The sequence below is a fragment of the Brassica oleracea genome, chromosome C7, assembly GCF_000695525.1.
Source record: "Brassica oleracea var. oleracea cultivar TO1000 chromosome C7, BOL, whole genome shotgun sequence".
NCBI lineage: Eukaryota > Viridiplantae > Streptophyta > Magnoliopsida > Brassicales > Brassicaceae > Brassica > Brassica oleracea.
In genome coordinates, this window is record NC_027754.1 from 26,407,494 (window position 1) to 26,425,726 (window position 18,233).

The 18,233-nt window shown below is 35.2% G+C and overlaps 4 protein-coding genes across 4 annotated transcripts; all 4 read right to left on the minus strand.

Moving 5' to 3' along the window:
* Positions 1 to 946, minus strand: LOC106304825 (phospholipase A1-Ibeta2, chloroplastic-like). The gene is made up of 3 exons (XM_013741212.1): positions 395 to 946; positions 200 to 312; positions 1 to 105 (listed from the first exon to the last, which is right to left on the minus strand). Exons 1-3 carry the CDS (start codon positions 556 to 558, stop codon positions 65 to 67), a joined length of 318 nt encoding a protein of 105 aa, XP_013596666.1. The 5' UTR covers positions 559 to 946; the 3' UTR covers positions 1 to 64.
* Positions 947 to 3,334: 2,388 nt separating this feature from the next.
* Positions 3,335 to 3,838, minus strand: LOC106302959. The gene has a single exon (XM_013739353.1). The coding sequence runs from the start codon at positions 3,836 to 3,838 to the stop codon at positions 3,335 to 3,337; it is 504 nt and encodes a 167-aa protein (XP_013594807.1).
* An 848-nt stretch (positions 3,839 to 4,686) lies between these two features.
* Positions 4,687 to 5,550, minus strand: LOC106302960 (glutathione S-transferase T3-like). The gene has a single exon (XM_013739354.1). The coding sequence runs from the start codon at positions 5,548 to 5,550 to the stop codon at positions 4,687 to 4,689; it is 864 nt and encodes a 287-aa protein (XP_013594808.1).
* A 9,823-nt stretch (positions 5,551 to 15,373) lies between these two features.
* Positions 15,374 to 17,022, minus strand: LOC106304838 (cannabidiolic acid synthase-like 1). Its single transcript, XM_013741224.1, has one exon. The coding sequence runs from the start codon at positions 17,014 to 17,016 to the stop codon at positions 15,406 to 15,408; it is 1,611 nt and encodes a 536-aa protein (XP_013596678.1). The 5' UTR covers positions 17,017 to 17,022; the 3' UTR covers positions 15,374 to 15,405.
* Between the last annotated feature and the right edge of the window lie 1,211 nt (positions 17,023 to 18,233).

Consider the following 18,233-nt stretch of genomic DNA (forward strand, 5'->3'; position numbering starts at 1 on the left):
AAGCTCGGTACATAAGAAGCCAACCACAAAGCGAGAGCTACTTCCTGAGACTTCAATCTCTAATTTACCCGGTCCATACAGACACCGCTCTGGAGTTTGCAATACCTTAATTCACACACATAATCTTATAAAGATTCTCTGTACATAGCAAAAAAGTATCAAAACTGCATCCTAAGAGATCAAGAAACTTGACACTGACCAAAGATATTCAGAAAGCCTGCCTCCAATAGCACTGCTTGAGTTCTAAGAGCCTCATCGAACCAACAACCCACGTCGGATCTAAATGGAGACGTTATACATTTAGAGGCCAACCTAAATCAAAACACAGAACTAATGTAAGGTCAAATGCTTTCAAAAATCAACTGACCCAATGTGTGACCAAAGTGAAGATTACACTCGACATGGGTTGCCGCAGTATCTCGAGGAAGGATCGAAGTCGAAGGCGTCGTAACAGGCCTGAGCCATTTCGCCGTAACGGATCAGCTCCGATCTGAGAACCGGGTCCATCGGGTCCGTTAACCCGGCCCAATCGTCTTCTCTTTGAATCTTACGCCACATGTCTCTTAGCCTCCTCTCTTCATCGGTTTTCTTATCGCGCCGGCAGAAATCCTCCGCAGTATGCCACTGTTAATCCTTGCCGTTCACGCTCGAGCATGGAGATGACGGCGGATAAAGAAGCCTCGTTGGTTCTAGAGAGAGAAGCTTTCATAGCTACTCGGGATCTTTTCTCCGGGAGATGAATGAACGAAGGTTTAGAGGAGCTGGTGGTTGTTAGCCATGGATGCGGTGGGTTTTGATTTCCAGAATGTGGAGTCGTTGACAAAGAGACGGGAATACTCTAGATAGGGTGATGCTTGGGGATTTAGGGATTTGAAGTGGAGAGTGAGACAGACAGACTATAATTAAAGGATGCATTGAGACGAAAAGAAAGGTGAAGAGACGATTGGTTTCAAATCATCCGCTTCGCAATGAATAAATAGGACAGATTGAGCTGGCAACTTAAAGCTTTGTGATAGGTTGATTTTTTGTGCTTATGTGGACAGCATGAGAGGAGCTCTTATTCAACTTTTAGTATTGTATTGATTATTAGTATTAGTATTTACTATTTACTAAATATATGCTATTAACTGTTTTTTTGAAAAATTGATGCCCTATGCGGATGTTTCTTTTGGAGGCAAGGGAAGCACGGTCCAAGCAACCAGACTGACCAAATGCAATGCTCTGGTCCCAATATCAAAGCCTCAGGCAAAATATGAGACTTATACTCCGGCGACAAATTTACCGAAGTCTTTTTTACTATTTTAGATTAAGAAGAATGAATTTGTGCGCCAACATTTGCTAATCAATAACAAATTCTCTTCAACATGTGATAAGTAGAAGTGATTTGTCAACCAACATAACCAAAACCTCCATACCATGTTTAGATTTGTCTCTTTCTGTACTTCAAATTTTATTGTTTATTCATTTTTTTGTGGATTCTATCCAAAAATATTACACTGATTGCTGATTTTTGCAGCTATGTTTCTAGTTGAAAACTCAACCCTATATGGTTGAATTCTTCGTGTTCTAAATGCCATTATCTCTATGTCGTTTTACAAAATTTCAAGTGTACCTACTTTATTTTCTATATTATTATTTTAAATGACATTCTGATTCTATATAACCAAATGTTATCTGATTCTCTTGTTTCACAACATTACACTCTTATCAATATACATTTCTGAATCTCTTCTTCTCTCTTTCTCTATTTTTTTGATAAAGAAAATATTATTTTATTTTGTAAATATAATATTCATTCACCGCAGGACACGAACCCCACTCCCTTTCTCAGGTACAAATTTATTAAATTATTAAAGATTTTTCAGCTTGATATAAACATTTCCAAACTATAATGGTATGTTTTAATGTATATAACTGTTAATTGTAAATATATATACAGATTTATATTTAATTCATTAATTTTAATTAAATATACCTATTTGTATATATGAAAAAGTGTATTTGATACAAATGTACTCTGAACAATTTTATATAAGCTGTACTATATATAATGTATATATACTAAAATTACATAAGTTAAAACTTAAAGGAGTTAATAGATAAATATATTTTTGAATTTTAGTAACTAAAAAATAAAAACTAAAAAAATCAATCATTTATAAATTTGTTGTTTTGTTTGTTTACTAAAAACTGTATCCACTTTTTCAAAAAATTAAATATGCTGTAGTCATATAAAATATATATATAGTTGTTTGTTGTTTCTTAATGAAAATAAAACTTTACAAAATGAATAATAGTTTTCAACAATTAATATATTCTTTATTTTAAAATACATAATATAAATTGTTATGACATTTTGTTCTTTATTTACTACTACAAATGAACAGTAGATTGCAGAACCCACGTTCAATTTGTGGTAGAGGCCATGCTCGTGCTGGATCAATAACTCGTGGTAGTGGTTCGAGAAATTGGAATGGAAGATCATCATAAAATCATGAAGAATTAACAAGCGGTGATGGTCAGACAAATAATCTAAGTTACTTTTTAAAAGTAAATTTATTTTGTCTATGTTAAATAAAAAATTTAATGATAATCTTATTTAAAAATGATTTAGCAAAAATGAATATCTAGAACTACACAAATTTTGCTTGAACTTATAATAACTGAATTAGAAGCGGAAGCGGAAGACTAGAGAATTAGACTACCATAAGAGCACCTCCATCCATAGGAACCTCTTATGGGTTCTTTAGATTAATTTAAGAGTTAAAAAGATGATTTGAAAGGTTAAGAACCTTGGTTAGTGCTAATTAATTTTATGACCTCCATTGGAAGAACCTCTGAACCTCTTAGGGGTTCTTTAATTTTTTTTTTTATTACAATGATTTAAATAAAAACATACATAAATTTTTTAATAAAAACGACATAAAAGCATATTACAAATACAAATACAAATCGTAAATGAGAAAAAATCGATTAGTTGAAATCTTGATTTGTTCCAAATTTTTGCCATATATGCTCAACCAAATCGGCTTTCAATTATTGATGTATTTTATTATCACGAACTCGATTCCGAATGCTCATCATATTGCCGAGATTTGAAGGCATATCAGTAGAATACGTGAAATCCACTTGCGAACTTCGGTTTGATTCCGGTTGTGCGAAAACTGATACATCAAACTGAGTGTACCTATCTCGTTCGTCTTCTACGATCATATTGTGTAGAATGAAACATGCTCTCATTATCTTTCCAATTTTGATTTTATCCCACAAAAGAGCATGATTTTTGACTATGGCAAATCGAACTTGCAAGACCCCAAAAGCACGCTCGACATCTTTACGTACAGCCTCTTGATTCTCCAAATAAATTTATGATTCCGTCAACAAAATGTTCCAAGCATAATAGCGCGGTGGTCTCACCAAGTTGGAGGTATTCGTCGACCGCATCAGCTGGGCAACCATATGCCATCATACGAATTGCTGTTGTTGCCTTCTGTAACGCGGAGAGACCGAACCTTCCCGTAGCATCTCTTCTTTGTTGAAAGTATGGGATTTCAGTGGAGAGTCGATCAACAATACGCATGAACAAGGATTTGTTCATTCGAAAGCGGCGTCGAAACATGTGAGAAGGATATGTTGCATCTTCACTAAAATAATCGTTCCATAACTGCATGTGTCCTTGTTCTCGTTGTCTTTCAATGTACGCTCGTTTCTTTTTTGACCTTGATGCTTCTTGGCGATTTTCATGATGAATGAGGAGCTTTTCGAATTGTTGATCGAAAATTTGATCGAATTTTTCATCCATTTCATCATCGAAATTAGTAGAAGAAGAAGATGCCATTAAAAGGATGTGAAAAGGATTTGACTATTTGGAAAGAAATGTCGAAAAGGATTTGCTTATTTGGAAACAAAGAAATGTGAAAAGGATTAGATTATTTGGAAAGAAATGTGAAAAGGATTTGATTTTTTGGAAACAAAGAAATGTGAAAAGGAGTTGATTATTTGGAGAAACAAGCCCTTGATCTCGAAAGAGTTGTTGTTTATGTTTATTTGGAGGTTGATAAGAAAGAAGGTAGATGTTCGAAAATTTGAAGGAGAAGCTATGCGATTGTGTTGGAAAATAAGGAAGAAGGTAGATGTTGGAAAATAAGAAACATGCAAGATAGAAAGAAGCTATGCGATTGTGTTTCAACAATTTATAAAGAAACATTTACATAAAGGTATAACTCATAATGGTGATTGTGGTGTCACGAGATACAACTCATAAAGATACAACACAAGGTCACGAGATACAACTAATAATACAATAACAATTGAGCTCTATTACTACAACATGTCTTGTTGTGTCACGAGAACTCCAATCCACAACGTTACTGTCTTGTTGTGTCACGAGATATACCACACCACCTGCAATAGAGCCAAAGTCACAACAGAAACATCAACAAGAAAAAGACAGAACAGAAAACAGCAGCAAGACAATAACAAGTGAGCTTCATTACTAGAGTTTCAAGGACTGAAAGCATTACATAGTGACTCGACTAGAAACCAAACTTGAGATAACAAACTTGAAACCTGAGATAACAAACTTGAGACCCGACTCCAAACTAGATACCAAACTAGAAACCAAACTACAGACCCGACTCGAGACCAAACTAACTTGTCAACTAGACTCGAAATTAAGTTGCCATACTAACTTGTCAACATCTCAGTTATTAGTTTATTCTTCAAAGAGATTTCAAGCTCACTTAGAGGCTCTGACTTGGCAATTAAGCTATCAAGCAATTTTTGCTTGTTAAGCTTCTCCTTCAAGATAAAGTCATTTTGCCTTATCTCCCACATGCTCTGAAGCTCCACTGCCTCTTCCGAAGTCTTTCCCTTGCTTTTTCCTTTGGCCTTAGCTGCTTTTACACCAATCGGCCGAGCCATAGCTTGATCTTCTCCAAGGCAACCTTGCACAGAGGTCGATGATTGTGCAGTCTGGTCATCCAGCTTTCTTCTTTTGGAGCTTACCTTGTCTTTGGTTGAAGAAGCGCCACACCATTTTTGATCATGGCGAAGCTCCAACCAGGCATGCTCGAGTGTAAATTTGAGCTTGTAGTCATTGAAGAATATCTCATGCGCCATCTTCAAAACATCATCCTCACCCATCCCACTGGATTTAGCTTTAGTTGCAGCTTCATAACACCCAACAAACTTACATACACCCTCGTTGATCTTCCCCCACCTTTGTTTACAGTTAGTTGGCTCCCTCTTTTGCAAAGCAGAAAGCTTTGGGCTTGATGCAACGTAGGATGCAATCCGTTTCCAAAACGCGATTGCCTTCTGCTCATTCCCCACCACGGGATCCTTTGAGGTGTTCAACCAAGCACTGATGAGAACGAGATCTTCAGTTGGTGACCACTTCCTCCTTTCTTTACGGTCAGAGACGACGTGTTCTTCGTTTGCATCCGATGAAGAGAGTTCTATACTAGGAGTGATAAAGGAGAAAGAGGTGTTTGGTTGTTGACTGTTTAAGAGGTTTTGAAAACTACCAGCTTGACTAAATGGATCCATAGCGAAGAAGAAGTGGATATGAATTACAGAGGAAGAAGGAGATAAGAAGTTATATCTTCTTGTCAAAGGAGAAGAGAAAAGAAGATGAAGGAGATACAGAGGAAGAAGGAGATACAAAGAAGAAGGAGTTGCTCGGTTTTAAAAGCAACGTTAAGCTTGAGTTTAGTAGGTGTTAGTTTAAATGGCAATCAATGTATCTACCTAAAACTAAAACAACCAAGACAGACAATGTATTTATCTAAAACTAAACCAACCAAGAAACTAAAGTTCATTTACCTAATACTAAACCAATCAATGCTCGGTTCCTTCAACTCAACTAACAAGTACAATGATATTAAAAGGATTGTATATTTACCTCTTCCCAACCGAATTGACAGACAGCTGCATTGATGATGCAACTTCAATGCTAGCACTAGCATTGAAGCCAAACTCTCCAGGACACGAGCTGCAACACCTTCCCCTTCACGAGCTTTGCAACAGAAGATGCTCTGTCCCGATGTAGTTATGTCCTCAAAGTCAAAGAAGAACAACATTTCAATTTTGATAATTAATCAACAAACCTATGGCTAGAGAACGAGACAAAGAGTTATCATTATGGATAAACAGAGAGACTTTGATAATTAATCAACTTTTGTTTCTTATCAGAGAGTTATCATTATGGATAAACATAGAGACTTTGATAATTAAACAGAGAGAACGAGACAAAGAGTTATCATTTTTGATAATTATTCAACTTTTGTTTCTTATCTCCAATACAGACATCATTCTTCTAAAACAAATCGATAGGCCAATACACAAAACATTTTTTATTTGTTCAATACAAGCAAATGAAGAGTATCCAGATTCCAAAATCAATACAAGTAAAATCAATACTAGCAAAATCAATACACAAAAGAAAGGAAAGGAGTTTCGTTTTACCTGTCTACGCTTTTGGATGGAGAGGTGATTGCATGGATCGACGACGAACTAGAGAGACCAAACGACGGAGGGATTTCCACGTGATCGAACAAGAGAGAGACATTATCGATGACGGAGAAACCGATCAGATATCATCTCTGTCTGAGATTTCGACGGGAACAGCGGGGAAGAGATAGAGCGAATACGAAGAGAAAGAGAGCTGGAGCGATTTCGACGAAGATGAAAGAGAGAGAACCGACCAAAAACGAAAGAGGAGAAGCCACCTTTTTTCGACCCAATACGGAGCCGCCACGTTAGGGGTTTTAAGCGCTTCTACTTTCCCTTATTAAAGCACCGGTCCCTTGTTTTATTTGCAGTTTTCATTTAATTTTTCTCCTAAAATTCGGTAGAACCCCTCCCTCAACTCGCCGATGGAGATGGTCTAAGGTCCTGGAAAAAAAAGAATTTTTTTATGAACTAACTGAGAGTCAAAAATGGAAGCCAAAGTTGATTATTTAAGAAGGTTGTGGCACAACAGCAATCTTCTAAGCTGGCGTGAATAGATACTGATCAGGCGACATGAAAAATCAGTATGTTAACATAATGGTGAAGGATCAATGCGCGGTAATTTCCCAAATTTTTTATATTCATAAAAAATAGTTTATTATTGTAATCGTAAATATATAAAAAACAGTTAAGTTTTTGTGTTAATTTTTTCCGTAAGTTATTCCATGCAATCACAAATATATAATTGTCTTGCAAAACAATCCTCTTCCATTCAAAGATTTACTTGACCGAATATATGGTGAACATGATGTGGACCAAGATGATAATTATTCGCCATACATGCTTGGCTTTCATTTCCAGCACAAACGAAACAACCAATGATGATATTCATCTCGGTGGAACAAATGAATATGGCGGAACCTAATACCCTTATTTTAAGTTTACTTGATGAAGAGGCACCAAAACTTTCACAGTCACCTGTTCGTTCTACAAGAGAAGTATGTTGATATTCTCCATGCACGACTAGAAGGCATATTCAGGTGTCCGTAGTACATAATCAACAAGTTGTGCTCATACAAGAAGATCCAATTTGAGGCTCAGATTTATCGAAGATTTCAACGGATGGAGGAATCTCGTGGACAATTGGTTATGTATTTTCCGTACTCGAATCTTTGCCTATCGAGTCAATGAATACATTTTGGTGGGAAGCAAACAAGGTGTTGATGAACGATGAAGATATTCGTGATGGTTTACGAAATTAAGAACCGAAGAGAGTAAAATTTGGCATTTAGAGAGGTTATCCATAGTGGATAGATATGGAGATCCGTGTTAGCATGTTAATCTACGAGTGACTAGCAACACAAGTGGGAGTGGTCATGTATGATCTGATAGTTCTGCCTATGGTTCTCATGGATCTTTTGGTGATGAATCCGGTGATGGAGGGTCTGTGGGAAGAGGTTCTAATGGTGGAGGATCTGTTGGAGATCATGGATTTTCATTAGGTGATATCAATGAAGATGACTATGATGGCATATGAAATATTTTACCTAGTCAAGCATCAAGAGGATTTAACTCTCAAACTTCTCCTAATTTTGGGAGCTTCGACTCAGAGTCACATAAGACTAGTTTTTCCTCTTTACTTGACATGAACACTCATAGATTTTCAGGACCAAGTTCTGGAAATGTTTTAGAATGTTTAACTTTTTTTAATAAGACTAGGAGTAATGATGGAAAAATTAGTGTTACTGGTGAATCAATAAATTTATCTTGTTTATGTATAATTATTGGTGAATAGATGTTTTTGTTCAATTTATAATTCTACTTTCTACATGAATTATCAGAAATTTTGAATTGATGAGTTACATTCAAATGAAGTTGAAAATCTTAACAATGAAGTGATTGCAGAGTTGATCTTACTAGAACAAGAAAGGCTATGAACACATGCATATCTCCTATGTTGCAATATTATAGAAGATATTTTTGTAAGCAACCTACGAGTTCGGATCAGGGAAAAGGATAGCTTATTATACAAGGTCAAAATTACGTTAATGAAATTTCTTGTCAAACACTTATTAGAATGAGTCTCGAAACCTTCTCACGGTTATGTGGAATACTTCATGAGAACTATGGGTTAGAAGGCTCGAGACACATAAGTCTTGATGAGTGTTGCAATATTTCTAATCTTTTGTGCAGAAAACGATACTCAATATAATATTTCACTAAGGTTTGGATATTCGCAAGAGACTATTTGACGAAAGTTTCATGATGTTCTTCAAGAAATGGAATGAATAGATTTAAATTATGTACACGAACAGGCCAAGAACTTACGCAGGCTGAGAAGGTCTATGATTTATAAATAGAAAAGGAATTGCAAGGTTAAATGTTTTTGGCCGTATGTGATTATGACATGCTTTTTCACATATAGTTATGTTGGACTGGCGAGATATGCCCCTGATGCCCGAGTGTTGGCAACCACATTAAGAGATGATCCAAAGTTTCATGTACCTCAAAAAAATAAAGACTATCTTGTTGATTCTGGATATGCTAATAGGCACGGATATTTAGTTCCATATCGAAAAGAATTTGGAGAGAGAACAAGATATCTCCTAGAACCAGCAAAGAAATGTAAAATAGATGTCATGCATCACTACGTTCTGTTATCGAACACACATTTGGAATTTGGAAGAAAAAATGGAGGGTTCTTAATGAATTTCTTAGGTATGATATCACCATGAAAAGAAGTGTAATATTCGCTACGATGAGCTTATATAATTTTATTCATTAGAAGAATTTTAGGCGAAGAAGAATCAGAAGTTGGGACGTAATGATCAGATTGCTGAACAAATATGAGGTGCAAATCAATGTAAAACTCGACGTCGTCATTAAACATGACTGTAATTTTAATATCAGTTTTGTTTATTGTGAAAATAGTTTTTAATTATATATGTATTGTAATATGCTTAAAATTATTATATATATTATAGTTTATTGTAATATGCAAATTTTAAATTTATTATAAGTTGATAAATATTAGATTTTTATTATTGCTATTTTACCCTTATTTTGTAACACTAAAAGATTATATTTCACATTAGAACCAAATACACAAGATCATACAAAGATCATACAAAGATCAAACACAAGAGGAAAACAGCAAAGTCGACGAGTTATACACACCTTCGGAGTTCAAAGCCAGCGGATAAACATCATCCCCGGAGACAAAATACATGACAATTTGAAAAATAAAAGTTAGCAAACAGAGGTGAAGACGATGATGAATGCTCCAAATGAACAAGAGACTCTAACTCCAAGCAGCTCTTTGAAATTGAGAAATTGAACTAGAGACCTCCCATAGTGAATAGCGTATGCAGATTAAAAAAGAGAACCTAAGCTTCAAAGTCCAGAGAAACAGAACATATAGTTTCAAATTTATCATCACGGAACCGGCGTAATCGCGACGCAAAAACACCGAGAATGAAGCAAGTTTGGGATGAGAGCTCGATCAGACCACTTAAGTAAACGACAGGGAGAAAATCACTTCACACTGGCCAAAAATTAGTCTTGAAAACAAGACGGAAGAAGGATTGAGACAGAGTGAAGACGAAGAGACAAGCAGAGAGGAGAGAGGAGAGGGAACATGCAGATTGAGAAAACAAACCACCAACATTGATCTGAAAGATCTGGAACGTCCACCGAGAAGCAAGCTAAAACCTGAGAGGATCAAGAACAGATCCGGATCTAAAGATCTTCAACTCCAAAATAAACATGTAACATCACCGATTAAACACAAAGGAGAAACAAAGAGAAACAAACCAGACTCCGGCTCTATGGAAGCAGCCGGAGTCAGTAAACAGAATATGATGATCAGAGAAACTTGTAGAGAGAATGAGGAGGATTTAGAAAGAGAAAGGAATTAAAGCCTACAAATCCTAAGTTATTTCTCAAATCCATTACCAATAAAAAACATTTTTACTCTCATTTACTCTAATTATCATTTTTTTTATTTTCCTCTCAATTTCTCCACTTTTGTTTACTCTTAATTATTCTAATACTTACCAATTACACCCCTTGTCTCAATCCTATTTCACTTGGAAACTATTATGCTAGCTCAAAATTCCCTTTCACTAGGAACACTGCTATTGTGATACAATTTTTATTTATTGTACATATTTATCCGGGAAATTTATCACTCTAAGCGTATTCAACAAGAAAGAACTGTCTTAAAATCTTTATAATTTTCTATTTATTAGCACAAAATCGACATACAGTCTCAAGGATAATACTTAAGTACTAACTCCATTCCTAAGAGAAGTTTGTTGTTGAATAATTCATCCTCAACAAAATAAAATTGGTTAAGAAAAATAAATTTCAGAAGCAGATATCTGAGCCTGCTAGCAGGAAGTTTTTGACAAGACCTTGTATTGAATATTGCAGCATATAACATTAAGCGGTAATCCCTTTTTTAAATAAAAATTTTGGTATAAGTTCTAAACTGGATGGCAAAAAAAAAAAAGGGGGGGGGGGGTTCTAAAATGGTAGAGATTATCAGTTTAGACAGGAAGCCTTTAAGAAATAATTTGCGCGTGTGCTCAAATGGTGCCCTCTATTTTACCAACCCCAATAGGTCTTTTAGGTTTCTTTTTTTGTTTTAATATTTTTCCGTTTCGAATTTTCCAGATATACCATATATTCTAGGGGGAATAACTAAAAATCATGTTCTTTTGGAAAACTCTAGAATAATTAATTGGTGTTCGAGAATCCGGAGGAAATTGGAAAACTTTCTTAATTAGATAAAATCCACATTGAAAACACATGTAAACATTCGAAAAGTATATGGTTTGTTGATTCTTTATCCGCCTTTTACATACTACATTATGGGCTGTTAATAGATACTAACAACCCTCTCTCTTAAGTGTAGGCCTTGTTTTGGCTTTGGACATTGATAGAATTTTGTTGGACTTTTTAAAGTCCATGTCCAACTCTTCTACGAACGATTAGTTCGATATTTTTCACTTTGGACCCAAAAGCAAAGTCTATATTGATTTGTATTGGGCTCAGTCTTAAAAAACCTCGTAATAATCAGAGTTGATCATCCTTTTGTATACTAGACAATATTATCTAAGCTTTTCACGTAGGAATTTATTTGCATTCACAATAAACCTCATCTCAAATCAAGTACACATAAATCCTTAGCCTCCGGCCTCCAGATAAACCTGACACACATCGTATATCGCCGTAATCACCAACATGACTCCTCACATGCAGTCTTGTTACACCGTTAGGATTTATTTCACTTAACCCTTGCAGTACCATTAGTACTTTCACATCTTTATCCTTAAATTATCATTTGAAATATCCACGTAATCTTTGTATCATCATTATGGAGAGACTTTCAACACAAGTCTCTGACATCCTTAACTCCGAAGTGACCTTGAGGATGCTCCTCCTACAACCAAAGCTTTTAGGTGCTTTGACTGTCCTCAGCCGTATACCTCCCCCTTCCCATCATTCATCGTTATCTTCGAATTTGATGGGTATTTTAGTGTTTTTGCAGATTTTTGCTATCCTGGCTCTGATATCAAATGTTGAGTTTTTTTAAGCCTATGTCCAACTCTTTCGCGAACGATTAGTACGCTATTTTACACTTTAGGCCCGAAAATAAAGCCCACATGGATTTATTTTTGGACTCATTCCCAAAAAAATACGTACTAATCAAAGTTGGACATTCTTGTATATACTAACATTATTTATCTAAATTTCAAGTGTGGAACTTTGTTTGTACTGAAAACAACTTCTTGCCTCATGTCCAGTCTTAAATGTTATCATAATCTTTTCAGCGTAATCCCTCAACAAAATTCTAACACTAAAAAAAAAGCACTTCACATACAAATCTTAACACCCAACATTTGGAAACAGAAAAATAATGTGTTGTATAATCACCACTTTTATATGACGGCCAGTCTTCTGGAATATTGATCATGACATCCGCAACATTATGGTAGTGAATGAGAACAATAAAGAGGGACGGTTCAGAGTTTAATAGAAAAACGCACTAATTGCACCAATAATCTATTTTTTTTGTGTTTTTGTAAAAGTTAATAGAAAACCAGGCATAGATTTATATTTTTTAACACCGGTTAATTATGCTGTTACAAACTATGAGAAACTTTACAGAACCGATAATATAACCGATAATTCTACATGCCTTGTAAGGATTTCCGTCTGACTGCATCACCCGAGCCGTCTGCATCACCCGAGCCCTCTTTTGAGATCCATTCCTGACGGTATGCCTTGCGCTATGCCGAAGATCTCTTGTAAGCATTTTCTCCAATATTCTGCATAATTCACCTTCTCCGAAAATTGAAACTCAGACCTCTTGGTGTAGAAACATTAATGATCTCTTGGTCAAACCACTGGACCAAAGTGGCTTCCACAACCACACACAGATTTCTATAACTCATAAAAAGGAAACGCAGTTAAAATCCGCATACACATATAAATAGTTGTGGTTTTTGGAAAAAACGCATATATTTCAGATCCATATAATTTTTATTTTAGTGATAGAAAAATAAAATATACGGTAAAATAGTATATCATTAGTTTTGTACTTTTTAGACAAACATAAATATATATGAAGCCACATAGGGCCGCTACTACATATATTATTATATCGTTGATCGTGAAATATCGATTGCTTGTTGAATCCTGTGAATTGCGCAAAAGTAGGATCAAAAAAATTAGAGGGTCCAAGAGTTTTATAAAACGTTTTTGGTGGAAACATATATGAATGAAAGATCCCACTGAATTGATTTGGGTCCATGAATCTAAGAAATAACGAAAATTCTTGATATCTTTCACTATTTCTCTCAAAATTCAGGATTTGAATTGATGTCCTTTCATTGATTCTTCATAAGTTCCATTGATTTATCATAAAGATATAATTTCAATTGGAATTTGGTTATTCACGAGATCCCACTAAGCATATTTTGCAATTACATATAGGTTACATACTCGTGATAAAATAGAGGGCATATAATAATATTTTCTTCATTTTCTTAAAACAATAGTTTTGACTATTTGTGTGGTGTTTTATAAATGTTATAAGTATGTGTAATTAAAATATTTGTAAATAAGTTCTTATCAATTAATATAATAGATAATTAATTTTGTTTTACTTTTTTAAAGATTATCACTCACCAACTATAATCAAAACTATATTAAAAACATATATACCTTAAATCAGAAATTAGTCAAAACACTTAAACTCACTAAAATTGGTAAATTGGTTTAATACCAAAACCTTTTTCTATGAATTTAAATCAAAAAGTATTTTACTCTGTTTTAAATATTTATTTAGAAAATTCGCAGAAATTTTCTTTCACCTGTAACATATTTCTTATCATTTATTCTATCAAAACTGTACTTCTCCCGCATAACATATAAACCACAGTTGGACGCCGTTTATGTTATCTTAACCGAAGTTATCATTTGGACCATATATCTTCGCAAGGACATAGGAGGCGTTTTAAGGATCTAATGACCTTTTGACAACTGACCTTTCGACTGTACTAACCATTTTTCATATAGCTCCCTCTATTTCTCTATTTCAGCTTGTTTTATTAAATCTTACTTGCAAAGGTATCAGTTGTATTAGGATATCATCTATGATTTGTCTCTAATTATATTTACATGATTAGAAAGAAAAATAATGCAAATGCCCAACCACTGAATAGTCAACAGTATATCCAATGTAAGGAAAAACTGGTCTTGAGATTCGTTTCTCATATCTCTTACATTTAACATTTATATTTTTATCTGGTTATTGTGACTTATTATATAGCCTTGAGTATTCATTCGGGTCTCAATTATAGCTTTCCAGATATTATTTTATAATGCTGAAGGGCGATCCACGGTAGCTTGGATATCAAAGTTCTCCCTCAAATATTTATTGAGCTGTATTTTTCTTTTCCTCTGGTGTGCTGAATACGTTATGCATGTGGTTATGTCTAGTCAGTCCATCTTCAATATGTTACTCCATTATTTCTTTCAAATTAGATTAATGAATAGAAATAAACTTATTAATCCCTTTATGAAACAATTTCATTTTAATGAGAAAATGGTTTTTTCGAAAAATGAAGTAGGATTAGAGAAATCTTACTCCAAATTCTATTTTAAGCAAAAAAAATATATAGTAAAGTTGGAGTTCCTTTTCGTAGCCATTTTTCTTTTTAATAATGGTTTAATTAATTGATTTGTAACTTGAAGGAGTAATTTGACCTTCAAGTATATTTTGAAGATATAATTATTACATCAAGATCCTTTACAACAACTTATAGTAGCTATAGTTACATGGTCTTGAAGTGAAGTCATCATCTTACTACTCTAAATATTGGCTTAGTGCATATGGGCGATCCTGAATTAGGTTATGGAATAGGAATAGTCAAAATTTTTGGGGTTTAGAGATTGCTCATTTGACGTAACTAATCTCGATGTTTTTTATTTAGTCCCCACTTGCTAACTCTTGAAAAACTAGAAAAGACTTCTACTTAACTTGTTTGGTTCGGTTTACAACTCCTTCGAGGTCTTGGTGTTTATAATACAAAGCTTAAGAAATATCACAAAGCGTATACATCTTAAAATCCTTTGGGTATTGATTCTTGAAATTAAGACATCATCTTACTACCGTAATTATGGGCTTAGTGCATCTGGGCGATCATGATTTAGGTTATGGAATAAATATATTTTATGATTCTTTTGGGGTTCAGAGATTGCTCACTTGACTTATTAACTAATCTCACTTGATGTTTCAGATTTAGTCTCACTTGCTTGCTCTTGAAAAGCTACTTACCAATCACACTTAAACCATGAAACTTTTATTCAACACACACATATCTTACAATCACACAGATGGTTTACGCACTTAGGATTTCTTAGATGTTGCAAATATATCTCTTACATATCGTTGAGGGATTCCAGCAGTGCTGGAATGCTCTGTTCATCGCAGAAGAAGTCCGTTGGATCAACACTTGTTTTAACTCTCACCAATCTTTCGAAGTTGTTCTTAAAATACTTCACTCCCCAACTCTTTCCTTCCTCGTACTTTGACTTTTCCTTACCAAGATACATTCCCAAATCAATATCCATGAAATTAACATAAGCCCCTCTTGGAGATTTCGAGACGTAGGGAGTCATAAAACCGTAAACGCTGTCGACCCAATTTAGATACTTCTGTGTCTCCCTCTTGTTCTTGTCTTCTTCACCTTTCCAGTGATCCAAATACTGAATCTCATAAAGATTCCCTTCTCGATGTGGGAATGGTGTTTCGTGCTCTGCGATTTCGCTCATTTTCCCACCAAGTGGAGTTAAGATGATCTTTGCAAGACTGGCCTCAGGCGCTTCTAGTCGCCTCCATAGCCCACGAACGGCAGATTCAGGTATCGGTTCTTGGACAAAATCATCTTTACCTTTGAAAGATAGAGACGAGCGCTCCCGGTTTGCAAGAACACCAAGAGATTCTCCTTTAGGGTAATCAGCAAACCATAATACAGACTCAATCCAACTCATTTCCGTACAGTCTTCAGCCTCAAGACCTAATATTGGAAACTTCACTTCCATCAACGTCAACAGATCGTTTACCGGACCAAGATAAAGTCCGCTGAATGAAGCCTGAACCATGTTATCGTTTGATCTCTCCAAAGTTGCTCTGATGAAAAGATCATCAGTAACCTTATCGGCAACATACTGCCACTTGTTGATGATCTGAACGGCCTGATTCTCCGATGTTTTACTGACTTTAAAGACCGTTACCGTCAACGGAACATCTACCAATCTAATCTTCCAGGACAGTACAACGCCAAAGCTCGATCCTCCACCTCCACGAATCGCCCAGAAGTAGTCCTCGCCCATTGCTTGCCGGTCAAGAATCCTTCCACGTGCATCGACCACAAGTGCGTCGATCACGTTATCCGCAGCTAAACCGTATTTTCTAAGCAATGTCCCGTAACCTCCGCCGCTGAACTGTCCTCCCACGCCGACGGTTGGGTGAGTACCAGCCGGGAAAGCAAGAGTTTTGGTGGTTTTCCCAATCTCATAGTACAACTCTCCAGCAGTTGCTCCGGTTTGGACCCAACCAGTCCGGTTATCAACGTCTAATGTTATAGACCGAAGATACCTTAAATCAATGACAACAAAGGGTTTGTTGTACGCGACATAAGATTGACCTTCGTAGCCGTGACCATTGCTCCGAGTCCTTACATGGATTCCATGCACCCGCGCGCATCTAATCACGGTTTGAACGTCAGTGGCCTGAACCGGAGTGATGATTGAGACCGGTTTAGGTGTTGTGGGAACGGAGAATCTTTGATTTTGTGTGGAAGAATCTAAGATGGAGAAAAAAGAAGAGTCCTTGGAGGTGTGTATGACTTTGGATGGGGTGGTATTGTCGTTTATCCGGCGAGAAAGACAATTAAGAAAGTCGTCGTGGTTAGTGACATGAGATGAAACAAGAGGAGAAAGACTCAGAAGAAAGAATGAGAAAGAGAGCAAGAAGCTTAATGACTCCATTTTTAAGATAGGTCGATAGTTGATAGATAATACGAATATGGAGAGGTTTATTTATAGGTGAAAAACTTGGGGAAACCCCAACTTTTTAATTGAGAAAAGGTCCTTTAACTTCTACAAATATTTCATACATCAATTTATAAAAATGTGACCCAAAAACAATGTGCTCGAGATTTGCGTAAATGATGAAGACGTTATTAACGGGAAAGAATTACATTCGGAAACAGTTTATGAGTTTATTTTACACTCAGGCAGTTTGTGCTACTAAAATAGTTTTTCTTACCCAAACTTATTTTTTAGTTATAAACTAATTAAATAAACTTATAACTAATTGATATCACCCTAACTATTTTTTTGAGCAACTGAAATTCATTAAAGGAGGTGAAACTAGGTGGGACTTGACCCAGAGTTCAACCAGAGATGAGATCACCCTAACTATTTAATATCTTACTTTTGTGGGATTTATTCACGGTTGTTCCTAACAAACAAAAGAAAATGAGTCTCATATATCATTTTTTTCGTTTCCTCCTCGTAAGTTCTTTATTTCTTTTTTGTAAAATGAATGTTGTTTTTTCTGATTTTTTTTTTAAAGGAAATATGTTTATAATCAATGTCTTTATTATTCAATCTATCTTTTGAAATATGTCAAGCTATATTTTTGATGGAACAAATCGTTCAACAAATAAAAAACCAAAAAAAATCACTTTTGTTTCGAACTTTTAAGATTAAAGCCATGAATTAGGATTGAAAGCTATCACATATGGTAAAAATACATAAAATAACAAGTTGAGAATGTAAAGAATTGTGGAAAATTGACGAGATAGGCGGAAATTAGGGTTTCTGGTCGACAATGGCTAAGGAAGAAGAAGATGTTATTTTCGCAATTTTGCAACATTAATGAAAAATGAAAAGCCGTGTGTACATTACATTCAAACTGTATATGTGTACACCTAATTTTGTATTATACATCAAAGTGATTGTATACACATTTTTAGTTTTTTTTTGTAGGTTTTCTATCTAAATAACTAAGTCTCTGCAACTTCATGAACACAAGATAATGTTAACACAATGTACATGTGAATTTTTTTTTTCCTTCTTCCCATGTACACAGAGGGTTGTGCTACTAAGGTATTTTATGAAAATCTCGAGCACATTGTTTTTGGGTCACAATTCTTCTCATATCCGCCCCGATTCTTCCCAAATATCATCATTCACACTTT

Coding starts and splice junctions, on each gene's coding strand:
- LOC106304825 (XM_013741212.1), bottom strand. CDS start 558: ATGTGGCGTAAGATTCAAAGAGAAGACGATTGGGCCGGGTTAACGGAC. Junction 313..394: donor TGCGGCAACCCATGTCGAGT/GTAATCTTCACT, acceptor GTTTTGATTTAG/GTTGGCCTCTAAATGTATAA. Junction 106..199: donor AGGCTTTCTGAATATCTTTG/GTCAGTGTCAAG, acceptor GTGTGAATTAAG/GTATTGCAAACTCCAGAGCG.
- LOC106302959 (XM_013739353.1), bottom strand. CDS start 3,838: ATGGCATCTTCTTCTTCTACTAATTTCGATGATGAAATGGATGAAAAA.
- LOC106302960 (XM_013739354.1), bottom strand. CDS start 5,550: ATGGATCCATTTAGTCAAGCTGGTAGTTTTCAAAACCTCTTAAACAGT.
- LOC106304838 (XM_013741224.1), bottom strand. CDS start 17,016: ATGGAGTCATTAAGCTTCTTGCTCTCTTTCTCATTCTTTCTTCTGAGT.